The 19719-nt window shown below is 33.9% G+C and overlaps 1 protein-coding gene across 2 annotated transcripts; it reads left to right on the top strand.

The window, feature by feature from the left end:
* The first annotated feature begins 5699 nt into the window (after positions 1-5699).
* LOC124412950 (pecanex-like protein 1) lies at positions 5700-19555 on the top strand. Of its 2 annotated transcripts, XM_046893188.1 has the most exons (16): positions 5700-6079; positions 7443-7689; positions 7776-8051; positions 8190-8542; positions 8752-8895; positions 9619-9866; positions 10055-10314; positions 10689-10757; positions 11486-14697; positions 14801-15262; positions 15372-15516; positions 15780-16038; positions 16110-16463; positions 16526-16638; positions 16746-17020; positions 17458-19555. In XM_046893188.1, the coding sequence occupies exons 1-16, from the start codon at positions 5927-5929 to the stop codon at positions 17737-17739; spliced, it is 6852 nt and encodes a 2283-aa protein (XP_046749144.1). In that variant the 5' UTR covers positions 5700-5926; the 3' UTR covers positions 17740-19555. The 2 variants fall into 2 exon arrangements, with proteins under 2 accessions (XP_046749144.1, XP_046749145.1); XM_046893189.1 differs by lacking the exon at positions 10689-10757 and having other exon boundaries at positions 5701-6079.
* Positions 19556-19719: the final 164 nt, after the last annotated feature.

Consider the following 19719-nt stretch of genomic DNA (forward strand, 5'->3'; position numbering starts at 1 on the left):
GCTAAATTCATTAATTGTTCATATCAGAAACTACCTGAAGCAGTAAAACTTTGATTAGCATTAGATTACGTTTCGGCACATTTTTCCAATCATCCTGGTTCAAGAAAGGCTAAACCTCTTATAGATTATGAACATGAGGGTTGTAGAACCAGCGTTACTTTAAAAACAGGCTAAATTTTGTACATTGTTATAACAGTTCATATTTTTTACGGAATTTTTTTGAAATTCGTATTAATATAAAGTGTATCTAAATTTATCAATGTACTAATCATGTTTTATTAATTAGCACTTCATATAACGCATGCTGTAAATAATTAATAGTTTGGAAGTTATGTGTGTATATATATATATATATATATATATATATACACACATATATATATATATATATATATATACACACACACACACACACACACACAGAACACATACATATATATATATATATATATATATATATATATTATAATATACTAAATATAGTTGGAAGTAAATTTAACATCCGTACGTTCCTAATAAAAGCAAAGGAAGTACTGTGAGTTGAAAGGGAAACCTTCGATAATTAGTTAATACATACTTTCTACAAAATATTTTTAATATTTAATCAATCATTATTGTTGATTTAAATGTACAGAACTGCAATCAAAAGCCCTCTTCACTCTTGGCAATATTTCGCGTTGCATTTTATTGAAATCAAAATCTATTTTATTTTATGTTTCATTTATGTTTAGTGCTGAAAACGCGTGGAATATTAAATTGTATGATTTTGTTATAAATTTTGTAATGAAACTATATTATTTAATCGTGGTTATATTTCAACGACTTGAAGTTTGATAGAAGGTGAACATCAGTATTGTTATAGAATACGCCGCAATGTACATAGCTTATCAAGTTACGATAACAAAATCAATTCCGTAGTCTTCGAGAAGGGTGCATGATCACAAATTACTGTACACTCATAGATAAATTTTAGTATTTTGTAAGAAAATATGGTTTCGTCATATTTTCAAGTAGACTTTATTGCAGACGAATCAATTCATTTCAAATGTATGTTAGACAACACTTACAATTTCGAAATTATTCAAACAAAGTACTGATGAATTTGATACTTTAGTTCTTGGTTCTACCAATTTATCTGAAGACACATATTTTAATGTTACGTAACAAAATTTTATTACGGAAATCTTTCATTGGAACAATTTAAAAGTTTCTCTATAACATATATTGTGTGAAAATCGTTGCACCAGGATTAATATTCCCACATATTTTACAAGCCATGATACTTACAGTGTGGGTACATTTTTTCTTTTGTTGTTACACTGATATCAAAGTTGAGAAATATAATGAAACACCACTTCTCGAAGATCTGCTTGTCTCTAATGCATACAAAATTTTGCGGTGCTAGAAATGGCGTACTTAATTAATATAAGTATTTAAAAAAATTCAATATGCTTCCAAGAAACACTTGAATTATAGAAGAAATATTAGATCATTAATCGCTAATAATAATAATTATAACGACATAATAATTATTATTGTCATAGTAATAATTTGATCACAAATAATACTCGGCAGCTATAAACGTATTGATTGTGTAATGGCGCTTGTTCGCCGACAGTGCTAGTCTAAGCTATATTTATTTTTTATATTACGAACTTGTTTAGTACATAAGTAATTAATTCAATTGCGCATTTAATTCAATTCCATTGTAATAGCTTAGATGTTAAGTATTCTAGAAATACATGGTCAGAGAGTGCTGAGTAGTAGTGCTGTAGTGGTAAGAATTTGTGCATATCCACTTGCAGCATATGTTGGTATATATTATACCAATTGGATTATAGATTCATAAAATTTAGATTTATTATAAATATATCCACAGTTGTTGAAGATTTCAGTAAATCATCGTGAAATAGCTATGACAAATGGATTATACCAACTTCTAGTAGTACCATTTCCACAGGGAACCAAGCATCATTTATTATGTGATACTTTATTGCAATATTCAGCACTCTTGACTCTGCTGTACTTATACTCTACTATGTAGATATTTTTAGAATTAACTTATTTTCGAACTACATTCCTTTTGCTATTGTAAACATTACAATATTGAAATGGAAGAATACATGCTGACTACTCAGTGTCTGCAAAATTTCTTAAGGCTCCCTCTTGTTTGCTCCTATGTACGTGTGAATAAGTTATGTAAACATACTTTATATAAAATAGGAATCAAAAATATTACAGTTTATTAGAGTTTGGAAGCAATTATGCAAACAAATGTGAGGTATACAGTTTTTCAGACATTCTGCTCAGTCTTTGAATATTGCAGGAATTCGATAATGATGTTAGTGCATTGTGTATCGGAGGTAATATTCAAAATGTCTGATAGCTAGTGATTGGCAGATGAAAAAATGCAATATTCGTATATCTTATACATATAATACAACAGATGGCAATCAATAATAAACCCTATCACTTTTTTTCCCTGCACCATTAAAGCTAATTCACGAAGGAAAGAAAATTGAAAGTTACTGGTCTTACGGTGTTGATACACCAGTGAAAATCATTTTCTCAATTACTTGAAAAATTCTGACATTTTAGCTGTAACCACTTTGAATATTCTAAAAAGTTTTTCGGACTAAGACTTCAGAGCAAAGTTTTTCGAAATAAATCAGAGAACGATTAAAATACTAAGGTAAAATGTTGAGGGAAATGAGGATTTTTCTACCATAAATTCAAACTGTCTCCAACGAATTTTCGGATAAAACTGTTCACTAGGATCATAAAACAAATTATAATTCTCCGAAAAAAGAGAAAATGTAGCTCCGCAGTTATGATGAAAATAAAAAATAACATTCATGTGAAAACTGTACAGAACCTCATTTAATAGGGCTATTGTTATAGGAACGTAACTATTCTTACAGTTGCTGTAATTTGATTAGAACTCGTTCATATAATATATTGAAATTCGACAAACCACTATCCTGTTACAGTTGTAGTCATCTCACAATGATATCCAACTAAATGAACTTAATGACCACTATCCTACTGTATTTACATCAGTACCTCTCATCGGCTATCACTCAATACGTATTTAGTTTGTTCTGAAAATTAAATTCCAATTCAAGTTGTTGCGAGTAAAAGTTATACCTTAATAATACAACTGGTGCCTGTATCATTTCGTATAAACTACTTCACAGAGAAACTAAATGCATAAAGCTTCGTAGTTGGAACAGTACCGATACTGGGAGTAACGGTCAATTTAAAAAATTACTTCTAACAGCTTCTACTGTAGAATCTCAACTTTTTCACAACGTTAAGAAGTCTACTTAAACAATTTTCTTTTTATTGCTTGCATCCCTGATAGCCCATGCTTATGTTTGAAAATTGAAAGAAATGTAAAAATATATTCAAGTTAGTCTTATTTTCTATAGAGAGGTCTATTTTGAAAACTGATCATTTTGTAGTAAGTATCTAATTTTTCTCAAATGTCGCATCCTACATCCAATTACAAACTGCATGCACGCAGTAAAGATTCTATTTTATTTGACAGTTTGATGCTACTGAATTATAGTACATGCAGTGCTCATATGTTAAATTTCCCGCGTAGTTATTTCAATTTGAATGTACGAAAAATATGAATATGAAATGGTTATTTTTACAATAACGGAGCATATTTCAACTGATTAACAGCAAGAGCTCTCAATTACTCATATCCTCAACCTTTTACAATAGACAAACGTAAGTAATAAAATCATTTTATAATTAAGAGAAGTATTCCTAAAGATTAAAAGTTATTTGAACACGTTTTTTTTTCACTGGTAGAATACATATTACGGAAATGCACTTATAGTATTAAAAAATGTGGAAATAATATGTATTATCAGCAGCCAATTGAAATTGATAATTATTCGACAAGCGCCTTATTATGAAATATGTAAAAATTGGTTCACAATTCAAAACACCAGAGATCATTTGCTCTTGATGTTTTCATTTTAGGTATACTATAGAAAAGTAAAACAAATATCAATATATACACTATGAACCTGTTTAGCTTATTCAAATTTTTACCAACCGAACCTCATGTGGGCTTTGAACTTATAAAAACTTGTAGTTATCAAAAAATCTTCAATTGTCAAGTTTCGAAACATGAGGCTACATGGATTATGAGATTATACAATGTATTGTGTGAGAAATTGATGTGTATATTGCAATTTCATAATAATGAGATTGCGTAGAAGTGAAATCGACTTGCACGCTATATTCCACAGTACATACTAATATTGTGATCCAAGACATTGGGCCGTGAGATATTGGTCAAATAGTTTTCTTGGATTTAAATGCGTTTCACAAAATTTGTAATTCTACGAGATTTTCAGATTTAATACCATCACAGATCAAAGAACATAAGCAACACCTTTATTTGCATTAAAAAATGTATTTTCCAAGCATTGTATGTACATTGTATTGTAAATATCTTATTATAAAGAATTTTAAGTAGCAACTTGAATCTATTATAATTATTATTTTAACAATAATACATGATCATATTCTACAGGTGACATTAATAAACAATTTGAAATCATTTTCACAGATTCGATGTTAATTGCCAAGACATCATGAACGCCTGAATAAAATAATCAGTTTGTAGATTTCAAGATGATTAGTTTGGAAATAAGTATCATGTAGTGAATAGGAACGTCTGTTTTATACTTTTACGTTCATCAAGCATCCAGAAATCTCAAATGTGTTCTAAAACTCGGTAGAGTCTGATCACGGTGTAAGAATAATTATACCGTGAGTCTGATACATGCAATCCCATAATGCAGTGAAGTGGCACGTATTATGAAGGTTGAAGCGGGTATGTATGTAAACCGTCGTTGACTGAAGAATGTATCTTCAGTCAACGAAAGCGTTGACTTGTAATGTGTCCTAGCTGATTCTGTTGACTGAGGTCAATGCTGATTCTGACTTATATTATAAGAGATTATATCATTTGTGAAAGTGGTGATAAGCGTCATCTAAACCAGTTAAAATGCAGCTGTAAACGGAAAAGCTTCTTTTCACGAGTGAAAAATGAGTCGGAATCAGGGCCAGCTATGCAGCAGCTTTTGAATCGGCGGAAGCCGTCTATATACTCCACATACAAACTATTTCAAACTTCTGTATTTCGTCACTTTTAATTCAAAGCACATGACCAGCTACGCACATAATCGTCAGAAAAATAATAGAATTACAATTCGTGAAATGAATCGAGCTATTAACATAGGTATAGCGTGAATCCTAACCTATACAATTATTATAACGAGCTGTCATACTTAAGTACACTTCACTAACAGCAATAAGGTAAAAATTGATACCATAAAATTATAACAAAAATCTGTTACACTATACACTTCTATACTTAGTAGCTGAATAAATTTTGTAATACACATTGTAAAGAAGTACCCGGCAGTACACTATTCTTCAGGAACGGAATTGCCGTTCAACACGGATAGTTTGTGATTTGTATATGGCGCGCAAATACTTCCTACCAATATGGCCGATCTAATACTTCATCTACTCTCCGCGGGCTACTACCCCGCGCCTATAATGCTACTTTTGGCTTCGTCCATGAGTTCGTGGTCATGCGTTTGCCAGACTCTACTTGTCAAACTCATAGGTATACCTGTCTCAGGATTTGAGTGGCTCATCTTACAAAATTAGCGTATTTCATGACAGTCATGGATGGTCCAAGATGGCGACGAGTCAATTAGACGTAAGATTAGACTGTACTATAAAATAAACTTGTGGTAGACGTAAGAGCGGGAGTAAAAATGTCGTGTACCACGTTACCACACTTCCGATTTTAGTGAATGTGAAAAATGATAAGTGACACATAGTTTATAAGAAAATGAGAAAATGGTGAAAGGGAATTGTTATTGCTGGGATGGGTTCACAAACGTTAGAAATCCTTCGACAGGGAGTCTGGGCGAGCCTGACAGGCGGTTGGTTCTATGACCCACATCTTGACGTATTTTCCAATACCTTCCACCTTTATATTTGGTTACTGCTTCTCTGCTTACCATTTACCATATATTTAGTAAGTTGGTGCAGTTATTTATCAATCAATTATCATAACAAAACATCTCGGAGAATCCGAACTTCGATCTACAAGCCATATCAAAACAATAATATCAGATTGTGCGTCAGCATTGAATTCAATCGTTCGAGTCTATAGTCATCTGGTTTTCCCCAAATATTTATGTGGACATTCGAAGATTGCAAATAGTATTCGACGAGATGTTGTAACTAGTTTATATTTCGAGTAAACAGGCTTGTTTAATCAGTAAGGTTAGGTTAGGTCAAACTTTTCCAAATGTCTAATCACATTACAGAGTGAACCGCCACAGATCACTCCAGACACGCCAAATGCTTGATTGTCTCGAATTTTTGGTAAAAAATTGGAATGTCTGAACGGTTATTCAAGGCTAAAGTCGAGTGACCAAAGATAGATTGAGTTTAGCCTTTGTTACATTTTTGCGAGAGTTTTTATAAACTATCGTTTTCTATCACTAGCCAAAATCATATACACAAGAGGTACGAACTAATTGTAAGCTGCCGGTGTCTGTTACCTCCAGAGATTGTGTTTCCAAAAAATTCTATTCACATAAAAGTTAGCGTGTATCGAAAACTTGCCCAGACATTGTAAATTTTTCTGAAAAATTTTTAACTTACAAACATTTGGCATGTTTAGAGTGTTCCATGTAAGTTTGCTCTATATTGCGAATAGATACACTGTAAACTATTACAGCTTTCTACTACTATGCCACCTTTTATATTTATCATAACCCTGAAGAATGGCAATGAAATTAGAAAATTTAAACAACCAATAAATGAAAGATCAATTTTCTACACTGGCATCATTATTTTCACGCAAGCAAATTTCAGCATTAAAGAATGAACTAACGTGACAAAATGAATTTCAGTTCTTACATTTTTCTGGCAGCATTTTAGTTTCATTATCTTTCTTTCTAACTCTTGGCAATTTAAAAGACTGAGTTACTCTTACCATTCGATATAAATCACTATGCCATGACCCATATGATATTTAATAATTTTTTTTTAGAGTCAATGTCCAGTTTTTGAAATATATGATATATCGATCCAATATTAAGTACAATTACCACTTATCCGTATTGAACGTTATATGGTGAAAATAATTGTGCAATAATGGGGAAAAAGATGTTATGAAACTTCTTTGGATTTGTTTGTCAACTCAATTTATTTATTCAACAGCACTAGAGTAACGAATAATTTTTAATCTTATTTTCTAACAATATAATTTTCATGCAATCGCAACCGGTTGCCATGGCTAGTAAAATTAAATTTCAGTCGATTATTTACATTGTTCACATCATTACAGTGCATCAAAAAGTTTATGCAAATGTCTGTCAATTTTTCAGTACTTTCCACCAACTTTATATGTGTGGCTAGCATATTCTTCATCTATAGTGGCATTGTTTGGCACAATAAAATGTGTAAATCATGCTCTACACTGTGTCTACGATACCACCGAATGCTTAGAAGAGCCAGGTCAAAGTGTGAGTCAAGTGAAGGCTGAGAGTGAAAAGAAACGAGCGGCAAGAAATAAACGTCGTGAAACACCTCAGGATCAAGTTGATTTGGGCATAGAGCTTCAGGTTTTGAACGGTAAAGATGCACCGCAATTGTGTGAATTTGGGTTGGTTTACTAATTTGGCAATCATTGAATTAGCACTGAAAACTTATTTCAATAGGTAAAACTGATACCCCACCAGTCGAATGCTCGTCACGCAATTCTTACATTGAGCCAAATGCTCAAAATGCAGATGCTGATAGCATAACATCTGAATATAATCGAGATAAACCGAGTTCTACTATAGATCTGAAAGTTGAGATACATAGAAAGAATAGCTCAGAAAGCTCTGAAGAGGCTCAGCAGCTCGGTAAGGCTACTGTTACAAGTATCAATGTCCACAAGGCGGAACTATTTTCTACTCAAGATCATGATAGGCTTAGAAAAAGGTTCAACGGTAAGTGAGTCATTAAAAATTTGCTCATGGTGACGAGTTGAAGCTCGAGGAAAATAATGTATTCACTTTTTTGTATAAATATCGAAAAACAAATGTTATGGTAATTACTTGTAATTTATGTCGTACCTATTCTTACAGATTGTCGGCTGATGCGACAAAAGTGTGTTGTAATCGCAGAAGAAGATCAAACAGGATCCCGAATGCTTTCACGCTATTCTTCTAAAGAATCTCGCAGTCGTCACTCAAAGCAAGGAGGTTTAGGTAAAACTGGTTCTGAAAGCCAAATTAAGCAAACTAGTTCTCTTGAATTGGAACAGCATGGGGATGACTTTCCCTATTGGAAATCGAATCAGAGCGTCCGGCGGTTAGATTCCAATTCCATTCCATTGGAAACACACTTAAATGCTGATCATCCTCAAAGTTTAGAAATTATTTCTAAAAAAGAAGACGATGAGAAAAATAAAATTCCATCTCATCCGCAATCGCTGGAGGTATATATGCGATTATTCTACAAGAGTTGAAGTTTCATATATACCTATGTTTGAAAATTTACTTATGAGTCTAAGTTTAAATCCAATGTGACATTCATGATTGAAAATTGATATTTGAAAATTGCTTAGTACACTTGATCATCTCTTGAATGATGGAATATCCCAAAATACTCTAACACCAGTATGTAAATTTTTCTCAATGCACTCAGGTTATTCCTAAAAAGCCACATCAGCCTCTTGTACATCCACAAAGTTTGGAAGTTATTGGTGCAACCAGTAAAAATGCGAGTTCCAATGACGACAACAACCTTCCACTTCACCCACAGAGCCTTGAAACTATAAACACAAAAAAGGTTTGAATTTTGCACTTATTACATGTACAAGCAAACGAATTTCATAATTCATCCTGACAATATAATTGTTCTTTAACTTACTCGTTAATTGAGCTGACCAGTTTTGAATGTTCAATCAATGCCGCTTAAACAAAAAATGGTGAATTAGTAATCTTGAATCTTATACAATCACTGACAAGGAACCCTAGATAGGCAGACCCCTCTGATATTGTTCTAGTTCTAATATGTTGTAGTGCATCGAAAACTAAAAGACACGTATATCTTTTTATGTGCTAATAAATGGTTGAGAGAGGTGAAAACGGCCTCCAAAGGTGGGCACCCAACGAGGTGATTTCTTGATGTTCTCGATGAATTTGAACTAAACTGACGCTCAAATGTTTTAATCATGAATAGAAACATTTCAGCATTGGTTTTATTCAAATCCATCAAGTGCATCAAGAAATCACCTCATCGGGTGCCCATCTTTGTCATACATTTTCACCTCTCTCAACCATTTATTAGCAGATAAAAAAATATACGTGTCTCCTAGTTTTCGATGCACTATAACATATATGAACTAGATCAAAATCAGAGGGTTCGACCTACCCAGGGTTCCTTGTGAGAGGTATTTTTTTGTCGAATCACATATTCGAATATGGATTGCGAATGATATCAATATGCAATTTAAAGTTTGATATACATCTATAATTCTTGTAAACGTAAACCATGTGCAATTTTGGGAAGGTTGTACCACAAAATACATTGAAGAGAAATCAACTGCAGCTGTTACCATACCTCAGTTATGGTTCAGAAATCGTCTATCCAATCGCGGAGCAAAGCGATGAACAATTCCCTATGGAAAGTTCTGGAGGTTTCAACCGGCGAGATTCCTACAGTCCTCTACTTGTACGACAAATGAATGAAAATGGGGCCGGAGGAGTTAATAGGGATAGAAGTCTCAGCACCAGTGGATTTGAAGAACGATTTACAAGGTTCAAACGATTTGAATTCATATCTGTATTTTGTTTCACGTCCTCTTTTCGGTGTACAATGAAAATCACAGAGCCTTCTTCTACAAGCTCTTAATATTATTTAGCTTCCAAGAAAAATCTAACTAGCAAAAATCTCAATCTAACAAATTCAATAATATTCTTCAATCTTAATTAATGTTTCCAAATAGGTTCAATGGCGATATTGCAATTGATAACGACTCTGCGAACTCACGAGATGCTCTGCTGGATGATACCAAGACTAATGATAAGAGAAGATTCAGTAATACCAGTCAGAGTAGTCATGAATTATCTGATGGTGAAAGGCACAAAGAGAAACAGCAAGGAAAGTGTAAAAATGTTGAGGACCCCTTGTACTCCGCTAGCTCTGGTTTTGATTGGCTTTTCGAACATACTGACTCTGAAGTAGAACCATCACAGAGTCAAAGTGGTGAGTATTTTTGGTAAATTCTACTCAGGTAACCTACGACAAAATTAGAATCTGTCTCTCACTGCAGTTCATTGAACACCGTTTTGCTTTAATTATGCGAATTTGAGGTTTATTTTTAAACTTGGAAAGTTGCAAAACGCATGTGCGGTTTATACTTTATAAGTTGGAATCCCGTTAACTTCAATATTCAGAATACAACTGTGAATCCAACTAGACAGAGGATTTGCCATATTTGTTTCAACAATCTGTGATGTATATCGAAAAATTTTGATGTTCTCATCCGAAACTATTAAAACATTATCATTAGCAGACGTCGTCAAGTCTTTCTATAATACTTTTAGTATTATATCACTTTTTCTAATATACGCTGCCAGCGTTTTGGATGTTTACTCGATCCGATGATACGGACACTTCAGAGAGCCTACAGACGGCTAGCACCGATTGTAAGTCTTTTAATTCGCGTACCCGCAGTAATACATAGTAATTTTCATCCACTTTACATATGTAGTAGTATCTAGAGTATTATTTAGAAATAAGCCTTGAACAATACAGTTGCTCCAATGCACCTACTTATGTAGTAGTAGCTGTGTTCTTTTCATTCAAATTTCTTGGATTAACTGAAATCTTTACACTTGTTTATGACTGAAAATAGCTGAAAATTTGTATGGCTCAAACAATCTGAAGTGAAACGAACACATCTAATATAATACACACCTAAACAGTAGTACTTCAACTCTTGACTGAAGTACAAAATATACGTTGCCCATACAATTTCTTTTTTTTTTTAATTATGCTGGTAATTTTGTTGGATGGTAGATTTTCAAATAAATTTCAATCACGTAATGTTCAGTGCTTTTGGGTGAATTTTTACATAGTGTTTTGCATAAAGATTTAATCAGTAGAATGTAGTAGAAAAAATATCACTATCAAATTAGCATATGATGCCAAACCTTGTTGTATCTGTATATTTGGAAAGTCTTGCAAATTGTACCCACTTTTAGTTGTATGATTCGGTATACTTACTGCTGCACCAATTTGAATTTAAATTTTAAATCTGAAGTCTTAATTTTTAAGAATCCAGAATAAATTTACTGGATATTGGAAATGATAAATTTTTTCACCATCTAATTGAAATGATTACGATTTCTCTACTACAAAATACTTATTACAGATCTTCATGGAAAAGAGTTGGACTCCGGATCGTCTAGCACAACAACATTGAGCATAGAAAATGAGGTGAAAAAAAAATTACTATCCCAGGTTGAAGTTGACTGTAAGCGTCATCAAGGAGCCATTCCAAAACAATGTCGTGCAAAGATACCTGTGGAATCTAATGTCGAACATTTACCAGAAACAGCGCCTACTTTGATTAAACCTAAACGAACTCTAGAAGTTCGTAGGGAAAGGGAAAGAAAGTTTGAACAAACTAGTGGCTCGAATAACGAACTGAGTACTCTATTACCTACTCCAGCCCCACCATTACTGGCGGCTCTACTTAGTACCGGTAGAGACTTACCTGGGCAATCTGGTACGTTCTCAGATTTGAGATTGACTCGAAACACAGAATCCAGAAATTCGCGATCTAGACACAAACGCCTAAAACGATCAAATAGAGCGCATAGAGGCCCCAGAAGTAACTTACGTGAAGACAATTCAGTGCCCTTAACTGCCTTGGCTAGTGTGATTTCAAATAATAATTGTCACTTGGCCACGAGCCACAATGATACCACTGAAGGTGCTGTGCATTGTTTTCGTGACGAGAATGGCCGCTGGTTAACGTACACGTTTGATGAAAAGGGAACAGGGATAGCAAATACTTCTCAAATTGCATCAAGCGGGAATGGCAAGCTATTAAATACTTTACTACGTCAACAAGTGTATCAAAGCTTACATTGTGATGTAAACTGGGATCTAACTAATTCATTAGCTAAGAGCTACAGCACCTTATCCCTAAATTCAGCCGCGCTCACAGTGATAATTGATACCCCACCAGTGTTATCAAGTCCTGTGACAAACCAAACAAAGACACAAAATGCAGTGCCCTCTAATTTAGTTTCGTCAAGTGCAGCAGGATCCAGTCAATATGTACTGGATAGTTCTGAAAGAGATCCATTCCGGCATGTATCATTGGAAGACCGAAATCGAAGACTAAATCTGCATAACAATTTAAATCTATATCCTGCTGAAAATGGAACTTCCATACCAGTTTTATCATTACCTCCGCATCAAGAAGCTGAAACAAATACGAGTTTATCATGGAATCGTTTTATAGATGGCTTGGATATACCCAATGATGCTAAAGCCAAACAATCAAAACATTATTATAAGTGGAAAATCGGAAAGCTACCTCATATCAAAGTTCATTTTGATCGTTTGGCTTTATTAGCTTTGTTGGATAGAAATTTAACAATATTCGAAACTGTGGTGTCTACAATTTTAGCAGTAGCTGTTGCCAGCTTAGGAATTTTACTTTTGCAACGCGAATATTATCGTGACATTTTTGCATTTATATTTTGTATTGTTATCGCCAGTTGTCAGTATTCGTTATTAAAATCAGTTCAACCCGACGCAGCCTCGCCAACGCACGGATTTAATCGTATTGTTGCATTTTCAAGGCCTGTATATTTCATCATTTGTACAGGATTAGTGCTAATACTCAACGAATCGCTTGAGAATTTTCAAAGTTCCGATTTTCGAGTTTATGGAATACTCGTTTCTGATCGGGCAGTTGTTGTACAAATTAGAAACGTCTTGCTCATTTTCCTTTTGTGCTTTCCCATTGTATTTTCATTGGGACTTTTTCCACAAATAAACACATTCCTAATGTATCTTTGCGAGCATGCCGATATCCATATTTTCGGCGGAAATGCAACAACTGGCCTTATTTCTTCTGTTTATTGCCTTTGCCGCAGTATACTCACAGTTCTTATCCTATATGGTTTTGCTTATGGTGCTTTAACTGAGTCTAAATCATCTCAGCACATTTTGTTTTCCATATTTATTGGTTTACTTGTAGCTGCTTCGTATCACTTGAGTAGATCTTCCTCAGATCCTAGTGTAGTTTGGGATATAGTTAAGCGAAATTTATGGCCTCCGGAATTATATCTAGAAGAAAGGGAAGCAAAGATTATTGAAAATACATCTCACAAAGATGATTTAACTTCTAAATACAAAGACGTTAAAATTAGATCTCTGGGGACAAAAAAAGACGTTAAAATAAAAGTTAGCGAACAAATTTCAGATTCAGAACTGATCGATCCTCTACCTGAAAAACTACGTTCGACTGTAAATATCAGACTCAAGAACGATTTAATCGTATGTACTGTATTAGGAGTTCTATCTTTTGCAATTCATTGCTCAACAGTGTTCACTGCATTGCAACCGGAATTAAATCCGGTTCTGTGGAGAATCGCAAGTTGTTTGGGATTTTTACTCCACTATATCGTGCCACAACTCAGGAAACAGTTGCCATGGCTGTGCCTAGCAAAGCCTGTATTGAGGAGTCACGAACATACTCAGTTCGAAGTGAAAGAACCTGCTAAAATAATGTGGTTTGAAAAAGCTGCTGTCTGTCTTTGTTTTGTTGAAAGAAATATTTTATATCCAGTTCTATTTTTAGGTGCTTTGACAGAATGTTCCCCAGATATTGTTAAAAAATTTGGTGAAGGTATAGGTTCTCTTATTGTCGTTATTTGTGGAATGAAAGCACTGCGTTCAGCATACTCTGATCCTTCCACACGCTATCTTATCCTCGTCTTTACTGTTTTGCTTTTTAAATTTGATTTTCGAGATATTGGTGAAACATTTTTAGTTGACTATTTCGTAATGGGAATTGTATTCTCCAAAGTCTATGAGCTTTTGTTAAAAATACGATTTGTTGTCACTTACATAGCACCATGGCAGATAACGTGGGGCAGCGCATTTCATGCATTTGCACAGCCTTTCTCTGTCCCACATTCTGCAATGTTATTTTTACAAGCTGGAATATCTGCCATTTTAAGTACTCCACTGAACCCTCTACTGGGTAGTGCTATATTCATTTCCTCGTATGTACGGCCGGTGAAATTCTGGGAACGAGACTACAAAACGCGTAGAGTTGATCATTCAAACACTAGAATGTCGTCCCACTTGGAACGCAATTTGGGTGCCGATGACAATAACTTGAATTCCATATTCTATGAACAACTTACAAGATCGCTCCAGCATAGTCTATATGGAGATTTGGCACTTGGACGTTGGGGTGGAGTTACTCAAGGCGACTGTTTTTTACTTGCATCTGACTACCTGAACTGTTTAGTTCACATAGTGCAATTAGGAAATGGCTTAGTCACATTTCAATTGAGAGGGCTTGAGTTTCGAGGAACCTATTGTCAACAGAGAGAGGTAAACCTTAGTTTTTTTTCCCTTATATTTGCATTATAAAATATACCACCTTCAACCGACCAGGTTCATTTCACTATAGTATTTACGCATATTGATTTGATAGGTTGAGGCTATATCAGAGGGCATTGAAGCCAATAACAACTGTTGCTGTTGTGAGATGGGCCATTTTTCCAATGTGTTGAGTGTAAACGCTGCGTTTAGTCAGCGCTGGCTTGCTTGGGAAGTAGCTAGCAGCAAGTATGTCCTGGAGGGTTACTCAATCTCTGATAATTCTGCAGTCTCTATGCTACAAGTCTTTGACTTCCGGAAAGTTCTCGTCACGTATTACGTCAAGAGTATTATTTTCTATGCAATTAAATCTAGTAAGCTAATGCAATGGCTTGAAAATCCCGATATCATTGAGGCGTTGAAACCGACATTGGAAAAGAACTTTGTAGACCTCGATCCTGTTTTCAACATGAATATTGATGAAGATTTCGACTTTCGTGCAAGCGGCATCACAAGAAGTAGTTTTTGCAATATTTTTTTGGATTGGATACAATACTGTACTGCAAAGCGTGACAAGGTATGGCTGTAACTCGCATTTTACATCCTATGTCAAGCATAATAGTACTCAATGTCAAAAATCGGTGAAAATTTAGTGTAACTCATATCTATGTTTTACCATTTTCTAGTTATTGGAAAGATCGAGAGATTCATGCCTAGTATCGCTGTGTTTTGCATTAAGCCTCTTAGGGCGTCGTGCATTAGGTGCAGCATCCCACAACACCGTGTCTAGTGTGGAATTTTTCCTGTATGGATTACACGCTCTATTCAAAGGTAAACATTGAGTTCTGGTTAAAATAGTAGAATTAAAAGTAACGATAGGAATAAAATAATTAAATTAGAATGACAACGTCACATAGATTAATATAATACGAAATAAAACTCTTGTCCCTGAATGTAAAAGCAGGCTGTTTTTTCTCTCCGAAAATGTCAATTTTCAATAAATCACACTTGAATTATTATCGCATTTATCTGCAAATATTATACTTCCAATGGTTCACGTAGAAATATATGCCTGATAATCACTTGTGTTGTAGGAGATTTTCGTATAACGTCAGCCCGTGATGAATGGGTCCTTAGAGACGTAGAGCTATTACGTGGAGTAGTAGCGAAGGGAGTTAGAATGGCTCTAAAGTTACATCAAGATCACTTCATGAGCTCCGAAGAGTACGAGGAGACAGCAGCTTTGTATGAAGCAATCGAGGGTCATGATCGAGGACTTGTAATTAGCCATGAAGCAGATCCATTATGGAGAAATGCAGTGCTTGGTGGAGCACCAAGTCTTCTTGCTCTTAGGTATATAGCAATTGTTTAGGTGTAATTCATGATCGATGATAGTTTTAATGAACTTAAAACAATATTTACAGGCATGTACTAGATGACGGAATAGATGAATATAAAGTTATAATGCTGAATAAACGTTATCTCAGTTTTCGAGTAATCAAAATGAATCGAGAATGTGTCCGAGGACTCTGGGCTGGTCAACAGCAAGAACTTGTATACTTGCGCAATCGAAATCCTGAACGTGGTTCGATACAAAATGCCAAGCAAGCTTTACGTAACATAATCAACAGTTCTTGCGATCAGCCAATAGGTTATCCAATTTATGTGTCACCACTGATGACTAGTTATGCTGAAACAAACGAACAACTGTGTTCGATAATAGGAGGGCCGTTGAGTTTAGGCTCGATTAAGAATAACGTACTCAAATTGTGGCGAAGGTATGCATATCAAATTTATAATACAACAAACAATCTTAATTATTAACTCTACATTGCTCTAGGGCGAGACGGCGATGCGGGCAGGGTTGTTCGTCTGGCGGTACTGGTTCTCAGGATGACGGTGGATTTGGTACTGAAGGGGTTCACGCTATGACCACATATAACATACATTTCGGTAAGTATTCCCTGCGTCCATAACGTCCTTACAATATAAGAAGCCGGATTCACAGTTCATTAACAATTTAATCGATCAATTAATTTTATTTGCGGTATGATTATTAGGTTACAATCAATCTGGTCACAATACATCTGGTTCACAATCCATGGATTCAAGTTGTCAAATTGGAGGCTCTGCAGGCCGAGGTTCACTTGGTCGAGCAAATACAGGCTCTCTCGGAGGCAACCGTGGTTCTTTGGCATCAGTTGGAAAGCCTACAAGTGCAACATTGGCTAGTTTGGCCGGATTGCTAAGCAGCGGAGATATAAAAGCTGAATCTAAAAGTGAAACTAGTTTCACAAATAAACAAGAAAAAGACGAAGTCTTCCAAAGGGTTCGAGTATGTATTATTAAATTAGTTACATTACGCAAAATTAATGATCGTCCATAATGCAGATTAAAAGGAAACACCTAAACTTAGAATAGAATTCATAAGAAATAGCTAAAAATTCATATACACTCAAATAATTGTTTGCACGTGTCTAATTCTAAATATTTCATTTAACGTCCTAGAAATCAGTATTGTTGAATTCCCGTAATCTCTGATTTAATTTATCTTAAATTGTATTATAAAATTTACAAATTGAGGTATGACTGTTGCAAAGTTCAAAAAAATTGTTGTATTTTGTGAATTAAGAAATAGACAGGTAGACGAACGATATACAACATTTTTATGTGTGCTTATCCAGTCTTTTTAACATCCTAAAATGTTGCAAAAACTTCTTTTTGGATATCGTGTATGGATCGATAACAACTACAATACTGAAATGTATATAGATCGTGGATCCAAACCAAGTGTACGATGCAATAAATTTGGGAAGAAGGATTGATGTTACGTGGCCAGATGAACGAATGAGACAGCAAGGCGGTCGTTCCGGATGGCAGCATTGGGTACCTGAAAAGGGTATGGAAGGTTGTATAGTACATCGTTGGTCACCAAATCACCGTGACCCCAATAGACGATCACATGTTGATAAAGTTATATTACTTGTCAAAATTGATGAGAAATATGTCCCTGTGGCAGAACAGGGTGTACAAGACTTGGGTGCCGAAATGTAACTAGAATTTTTAAGGATTTCGGTAACACTTGATAACCTACAAGGAGTTATTGTGGAGTTTCCTATAACAATAATCTATAAACTTGTCACATTCATTGCCATTGCCTAATAAGTTTTGCAAGACTTGTGTGCAAATGTTTAGCTATGTTACTTAGAGTAAGATTTATTGAACTAGATCAAGTTTGAGAGATTAAATAGAGTTGATATATTTCTTGTTTAATATTATTTAGTCATTCAAAAACTCCGTGTCAGCTCTAATTCTGCAATCAAAATTATATTATTTCATATTTCTTTAATTACTGTTGTCATTGCATCGACGATGAGTGCGAGTTTCCTGTGAAACTGTAATAGTATAATTTATGTTCAATGAAGTTTTTGTAAAACAGTCTTACGTTTTTCGCTTCGCAGACTTTCTATTCATTACATTGCACTATCAACTGAATACTTTCATGAATAACTTCTTAAGTATCCATGCGTAAGTACTTCTTTGCAATATTTACTTCAAGTTCAATATGAAGTTCTTAAGTTATCAATGATTTATAATCGTCGAATTTTGACTTTTGTTTAATTATTGTGAATGATGTTAACTGTTATTTTATAATTTTATAATGACCAACCATCATTTGCTTTGATTTGTCAAAAAATAAAACTTGAAATACATGGAATTCCAAATAATCGAGTAATTAGAAACTTTGCACTTGAAATGCAACTGTTTATGCGAACATTTTCAAATAAAGAATAAAATGAATGGCAAATTTTTGTAAATTAATATTTTACATTGTACGGTATGAATGATGCTTCTTAAATTCAGATCTCATTCAATATCGTAGATGTAATTTGAAACTCAAAAATGAAATATTTTATTCAATTATTAATCTTTTACAGAAACTAAATAGTTTGAAAAATACTAATTCTTTTCGCACTTTTATCAAAGCATTGATATTTTTTTACAATTGTCTTCGCCAGACTAGCAACACTACAATGTCTCACTTTGATATACCGTTACGTATTTTTTCTTTCGATTTTTATACATCTTTGAAAGTTGCAGAAATAACGTTAGTATATAAAGTCTATCACTAGGCAATAACTGATATATTTCATTTTCAAATAATTACTACCTTGAAATTAGAGCTTGTGATCTGTGAATAAACTGAAGTAAATTGATATAGTATAAAATAAGAAAATTTGTTACATGATCTAGTTTTGTTGTTTGATTTGGTATTTGAACCTTTCATTTCAGCGTTTTTCTATATGAACACTGCTCATATAAATCATAAAAGTGTAAAACGTATACCAAATTATTGTACCATATTTATAATATAGTTAGTTATTCTAATTAACTTTCTCATATATAAGAGAAATGGTTATTGCTTGTAGTCGGAATAAAAGCTAGATACAATATTAGGTTTAATTTTAAATTTTTATTAAATTATTATTACTATTATTATTTTGAATTTATTTTTATGTAAGAGCAATGATGACTTATACTTTTCAATCCTATGTGTCAGACTAATCGCGGGTAACAGACTATTGGTTTTATTCTGTACAACAAGCGATTAAATCCATTTCAAAATTCTGTATCAAATCTGTCAAGTTTTTCTACATTTTGTTACCTTTTTGTTTAAGCGATAAATAAGAATCGAAAGATAATTAATGTAAATAGCTAAAATTGTGTGATTGTCTCTTTTTGTGGACATATTTTTATTAAAAGTTTACAAAATATTCAAAAGAGATGTGATGTATAATATAATGCAAATACTTTGTGTTTCAGTAGAACCTTCTCCAAATTGTTAATAAATTGTTTACGCTGATATGAAGTCGATGTATTGTATTATTCTCATCTAATCCACACTAGTAGTATATTTTAATAATGCTTGATCGAAAAATGTCATTCCCAAGGGAACGAGAAAGGTAAATTAAGTAAGTTTTTAGACAGAACGAGAACATATTTGATATTCAACACACATTTATATTTATTAAT

The sequence above is a fragment of the Diprion similis genome, chromosome 12 (assembly GCF_021155765.1).
Source record: "Diprion similis isolate iyDipSimi1 chromosome 12, iyDipSimi1.1, whole genome shotgun sequence".
Taxonomy (NCBI): domain Eukaryota; kingdom Metazoa; phylum Arthropoda; class Insecta; order Hymenoptera; family Diprionidae; genus Diprion; species Diprion similis.

Bases quoted from the DNA above. Each gene is read 5' to 3' on its own strand.
- LOC124412950 (XM_046893188.1), top strand. From the start codon at position 5,927: ATGGGTTCACAAACGTTAGAAATCCTTCGACAGGGAGTCTGGGCGAGC. The intron at 7,690-7,775 runs GTAAAGATGCAC...TTATTTCAATAG, and splicing joins AGAGCTTCAGGTTTTGAACG to GTAAAACTGATACCCCACCA. The intron at 14,698-14,800 runs GTAAACCTTAGT...TTGATTTGATAG, and splicing joins CCTATTGTCAACAGAGAGAG to GTTGAGGCTATATCAGAGGG.